The sequence below is a fragment of the Orycteropus afer genome, unplaced genomic scaffold (assembly GCF_000298275.1).
Source record: "Orycteropus afer afer isolate SDZICR_OR568_19922 unplaced genomic scaffold, OryAfe1.0 scaffold00235, whole genome shotgun sequence".
Classification (NCBI taxonomy): Eukaryota; Metazoa; Chordata; class Mammalia; order Tubulidentata; family Orycteropodidae; genus Orycteropus; species Orycteropus afer.
In genome coordinates, this window is record NW_006921822.1 from 4274477 (window position 1) to 4280997 (window position 6521).

The 6521-nt window shown below is 36.1% G+C and overlaps 1 protein-coding gene across 1 annotated transcript in view; it reads right to left on the reverse strand.

The window, feature by feature from the left end:
- The window catches only part of CCNI (cyclin I), a 49252-nt gene that overhangs the window by 6727 nt on the left and 36004 nt on the right, over positions 1 to 6521 (reverse strand). Inside the window, exon 2 of the mRNA XM_042782074.1 lies at positions 2792 to 2920. Within this exon, the coding sequence (XP_042638008.1) occupies positions 2792 to 2920 (129 nt within the window). The remainder of the gene's footprint in view (positions 1 to 2791; positions 2921 to 6521) is intronic.

Consider the following 6521-nt stretch of genomic DNA (forward strand, 5'->3'; position numbering starts at 1 on the left):
GGGGCCGACTCGATGGCAAATAACAACAACAACAACAACAAATAAAAATTATCTAATGATTAAGTGTCCAATACAGAAAATAGAGAAATTTAAAAAAACTATATTCAGGTTCCATGGTAAGAATCAAAGTCTCCTAAAATCTGTATAGAATTAGTTTTTTTAAACAAATTCTCTCTTGGCTTTGATAAATATTGCAGAGTTTGAATATGCCTGTTTTTTTTTTTTTTAATCTATAGTAAAGCAGGATCGCTTTCAGTGTGTTTGCCAATGCAACATCAGACTCCAGTTTTAAACAGGTTAGAACAATTTAGTCCACTTTTATTCAATGACAGAGAAGTAAGTCAGCTAACATGAAGACAACAGTAAAAGCTGTTTCAGTATTTATGTTATACTTAGACAAAATATTCTACTTATGTGATGCTTTCCAATGACCAGAGTATGGATTTGATTAATTAGCTTAACATTTAAATAAACATATTAGTGACTACTGCCTAGGTATAAGTAACATACAGTCTAGGAATTGTCCAATCTCTGCTTACAGAAGTAAATGCTGGTGCAATACTACCAAAATTTTCAATTGTGAATATTAATAAGAGCTTTATGGTTTAGAAAGCACTTTTATAATTATTGCATCTCTTACGTAAGAAAACAGTCTCAGAGAGATTATCTAAGAAGTTATCTAAGAAGTGAAGTCAGGTCTTGTTAAGATGGTTTTCCAAGCTCCTTTTTTTCCCCCTCTTATACAGTTAATCTTAAATCTCCATCCCTGAAGTCATCTATGTTCATTACAAAGCAAGACTGTAACAGGTAACAACTTTATGTAGGCAATATAACCCTTAACCTCCACCCCATAAAAGAAAAAAAACAAAAAATCACTGCCAATGAATCGATTCTGACTCACAGCAACCTCACTGGGTTTCCGAGGCTGTAAAGCTTTATGGAAGTAGACTACCCCTTCTTCCTTCCATAGAGCAGCTGGTGGGTTTGAACTGCTGACCTTCTGGTTAGCAGCCAAATGCCTTATCCACTACACCACCAGAGCTCCTTTTAAATCAAAGTACCAACAATAAATTTAATAATAAAAAGACTCACACATCAAATGTGAGATATATTTTTTTAAACAAACAGTTCTTACCTCCTGGAGATTCAGAAGGTCTGGGATAGAGCCTAGGTTTTATAATCCTAAAGAGCTGCAACAGGTTTCTTTTGCACAGCTAGTATTGAGACTCCATTCACTGTTGTGAACCTTTAAAAGCCTTTATTTAAGCTATGAATACATTTTAGAGTGTTTTAATATAAATGAACTATCCCTTTGTAGAGTATCTTCCATCTCTAATTAAAGGTACCTGATGTGATAAAACATACCTGATAAATATGAAATATGAAGAAACGAGATTTGACAAAATTCTCATTATTCCCATAAACTTCCCCAGATTTGTTTAAAACAGTAAACTTGGTATGAATCTTTTTTATGATAGAAGCTACAACAGCAATATTTTTTAATATATGCAACTCATGAAAAGACACTAAGCTTAAACTCATGTTTCTCTGAAATTACCTGTGAAAAAGATTATCTGTGGTAGGGATACAGGGGGGAAGAAGAGGGGACTGGATGCTGAGATAAAAGCATCTCAGATAAACTAGATTGCAGGCTATTACTAACATTTAATTAAGGGTACCCTAAGTCTCAAAATCCCAAGGAGGGGTCGCTATGAGTCGGTCTGACTCGAGGCACATAACAACAACAACAAGTCTCTTGGAGGCCTGGTGGTGCAATGGGTAAGCACTCAGCTGGCTAACCAAAAGGTTAGTAGTTCAAACCCACCAGCCTCTCCATAGGAGAAAGATATGGCAATTGTGTCTGTAAAGATTTACAACCTTGGAATCCTATAGGGCACTTCTACTCTGTCCTATAGGGTCACTATGAGTTGGAATCAATTAGACAGAGTGGGCTTGGAGTTTGAAACATAAAAAGGTGACTGAATGGCTATCCAAATCTTCTCATTCCATAATTCTTTAGCTTCTATTTTGTTATATCTAATAAGAAATAGTATAGCATCCTCAGCACTATATTTAAAGTTCCCCCAGTTAACACATTTAACGTATTTATAGACATGACTGCAACTAAATTTGCTTTTCTACTCTTTCATGTCTTGCCATTAAATAAATGCCGAATTTCTGCCTTAAATCTGTTGAGGGCCTACTATAAACACCTGTGTATAACATAACCAATGAGATGTTAATACCAAGAGGGATAATAAAAAACATATGAATGTATTTGCACAATGCCATTCAACCAAAATATACCAAAGTTCTTACGCTGATCTTGTTCTATTCCAAACGTATGCTCCAAAAAAGTATTTATACATTGTTCAGAGAAACACACATTATAGATATTCAATAAATAAGTAGTGACAGAGAAAAATATGCAACAGGCTTATGCTTTTCTATTCTGTCTACATCTAGTATACCGATTGTTAAAAATGACTAAATGACCAAACATTCTGCTAATGCTATATGGTTTTCGATTAAAATCAACAGATTAAAAATCTTATAGGTTAACTACATATTATCAATAATATTTACAGTGAAAGAAAATTACAAAACATAATGAGAAATACTTCTGAAAACTTCAGCAATAAGCAAAAGATACCAAGTCTTCTTATGGTACAACCTTCTCTAGAAATTTTCCCACTTCTTTCCACTTCATAAAATGTTCACTAATAGCTCCTGGTTTAGCATATAAACCTTCAAACAAGACACTGGTGTAACTGTATCTTAAAATACATACCTTTACGGTAGCTAAAAACCTGTCCAAAAGACTGCTAGCCAGAGCAAACGTTTCTGGGTAAAGATTGAATTGGTACTTGAGTTTGGCCAGCCACTGAATCACTTCATCTCTCTGGGATGGAGAAACATTCTACGAGGAAAAAAAAAAACCAATAAATAAAAATAAAAGAGAACAAGCAATGTGTCAAGTATCATCATGAATGTATTCTAAATTCTCTCCTAACAAGTTATTAGCAAATACTATGAAATCTGTGTCTATATATTAAAAAATGTTTTTACGGCTATTAAAATATCTTAACAACTTGAGATAAATGAAGATAAAACTTTATGTACTGGATATAGAATTTAATATCAATAAATTCACTTACTCTTTTCATTAATAAAATCTGCACTATGTCATCTCATTAAACATTATACAATTTAAACTGAGGTGTTCTGGAAATATAACATTTTAAAGATATGCAACACTATTATTCAACTAGCAGTAATTTTATAACGAGCTCTGGTAGCACAGCGCTTAAGGCACTTGACTGCTAACCAGAAGGCTGGCGGTCCAAACCGGCCAGCCACTCCTCCGAAGGTAGATCAGAAGCACTGTGTTGTTGCTTTTTTATGGTGGCTACAAAATTTAAGAGTAAAGGGACCTAAATCATTATTGCTTTAAAGTGTATCACTTTATTATTTGCAAGGCAAGGGAAAGAGCCATCTTTTCAAACTTTACCCTGAAAGACAGGAATAATATTCAACTTCAAGGGACTAACTTAAAATAAGCTCCTCAAACTTAAAATAAAATCAAGGAAGATAGAAGAGAGGAAGAAAAGAAGAACTAACAACTAGCCACGTGGTACAAGGTAAAAGGAAAAACAGCTCATATTTTAATATAACTTTAAATACAGCCACCACTCATCTGTCACTCTGTCATACCATGGTGGCCTGTATGCTTGTGTGTTGCTATGCTACTGGGAGCTATGCCACCAGTACTTCAAATACCAGCAGGGTCACCCATGGTGAACAGCTTTCAGCAGATCTTACAGACTAAAACAAACTAGGAAGAAGGATGTGGCCATATTCCTTTTAAAAAATCCGGCCACCTCTTGAAAACGTCATGAAATATTGTCTGATATAGTGCTGGAAGATGAGCCCCTCAGATCGCAAGGCACTCGAAATACAATTGGGGAAAAGCTGCCTCCTCACAGTGGAGAATGGACCTTAATGACGTGGATGGAGTAAAGCTTTCAGGACCTTCAAGTGATATGGCACAACTCACAATGAAAAGAAACAGCTGCAGACAACCATTAATAATTAGAACATGAAAAGTACAAAGTATGAGTCTAGGAAAACTGTTGTTGTTATGTGCCGTCAAGTCGCGCCCGACTCATAGCGACCCCTCCGTGGGTTTCTGAGGCAGTATCACTACAGAAGTAGATTGCCCAACTTTCCTTCTGAGGAGTAGCTGGTGGGTTTGAACTGCCAGCCTTCTGGTTAGCAGTCATAAATTTGTTGTTGTTGTTGTTGTTATGTGCCGTCGAGTCGGCCCCGACTCATAGCGACCCCTCCTTGGGTTTCCGAGGCAGTATCACTACGGAAGTAGGATTGCCCAACCTTCCTTCCGAGGAGTGGCTGGTGGGTTTGAACCTCCAGCCTTCTGGTTAGCAGTCAAGTGCTTTAGCCACTATGCTACCAGAGCTCCTATCCTAGACATTAGTAAGCTGAAATGGACTGGTATTGGCCATTTTGAATCTGACAATCACATAGTCTACTATGCCAGAAATGACAAACTGAAAAGATGGGATTGCATTCATCGTCAAAAAGATCTATCCTGAAATACAATGAGGTCAATGACAGGATAATATCCATAATCTACAAGAAAGACCAGTAAATACTACTATTATTCAAATTTACACAAAAGCACTAAAGCCAAGAATGAAGAAATTGAAGATTTTTACCAACTTCTGCAGTCCAAAACTGACCACACATGCAATCAAGAGGCACTGATAATTACTGGTAACTTGAATGCAAAAGCTGGAAACAAAGCAGCAGCATGAGTAGTTGGAAATCATGGTCTTGGTGACAGAAATGACACTGGCATGTACATGACAGAATTTTGCAAGATCAGTGACTTATTCATTGCAAATACTTTTTCAACAATACTAAAGGAGATGATACACATGGACCTTACCAGATAGAATCTAACACAGGAATCTAACCAACGACATCTTGAGAAAAGATGATGGAGATGCTCATTATCAGTCAGAACAAGGCCAGGGGCCAACTCGAATAGCCCAGCAATTGCTCATATGCCAAGTTCAAGTAGAAGCTGAAGACAGTTAAAACAAGTCCACAAGAGCTGTAGTTATATCTCACCTGAATTTAGAGACCATATGAAGAAGTGATTTGACACACTGAACACTAACCAAAGACAAGATGAGTTGAGGGATGACATCAAGGACATCATACTTAAAGAAAGCAAACGTCATTAAAAAAATAGGAAAGGACGAGAAGACCAAAATGGATGTCAGGAAAAAAAAACTGAAACTTGCTCTTGAATGGAGAGTAGCTAAAACAAATGGAAGATTTGATTAAATAAAAGAACTGAATAGAAGATTTCAAAGGACAGCTCAAAAAGACAAAGTAAAGTATTATAATGAAATGTGCAAAGACCTGGAGCTAGAATATCAAAGGGGAAGAACATGCTTGGCATTTCTCAGAGCTGAAAGAAATGGGGGGAAACAAAAAAAAATTCAAACCTGGAGTTACAACATTGAAGGATTCTATGGGTAAAATAATGACGCAGGCACCATTAAAAGAAGATGGATAGAATACACATACTCACTGTAACAAAAAGAATCAGTCAATGCTCAACCATTTCAAGAGGTAGCCATATGATCAAGAACTGATGATACTGAAAGAAGATCAACATGCACAGAAGGAATTGGCAAGAAACAAAACTTCAGGTGCTCTTGGAAATATCCATTGAGACATTTCAAAAAAACAGTTGCAATGCTGGAGGCACTCACTTGTTTATGCCAAGAAATTTGGAAGACAGCTACCTGGTCAACCACCTGGAAGCAATCCCTATTTGTGTGCATTCCAAAGAAAAACGATCCAACAAAATGCGGACATTATCAAACAATACCATTAATATCACAGGCAAGTAAAATTTTGTTAAAGATAATTCAAAAATGGTTGCAATAGTATACTGATGTGGAACTCCCAGACATTCAAGTCAGATTCAGAAGTGGGTGTGTCACTGCTGTCAGATGGATCTTGGCTGAAAGCAAAGAACACCAGAAACAATAACAACAAAATCCAAAAGGTATCAGTTTGGTAAGGCCCACTCTTAGTGAAACAATACTGATTATAAGATCATTTTTTAAAATCAATTCAAACATGAAATCTCATTCATATTAACCTAAAATCAATCAATCAATCAATCAAAAAAGAATGTCCTCATATTTCCTGATTTCATCAAAAGATCTGTTTTCTCTCACATGAATTGCTCAAACAGGGTTTAAGAGGATTCAGTAAACTGACTGAACTAATAATCTCTAAAAGAATTTATTAATGGACTGATTCCACATGGTAAAACATAAGGCTATTTATATTCCACATGCTGCTAATTTGGTCATTAAAACACAGCTCCTCCCCAGCTTTAAACTTTAAAAGGGTCACCATTACTTAAAATACTAAATGCAGTTCCTCAGGCATGGTGTACAAATCCCTCTACGATC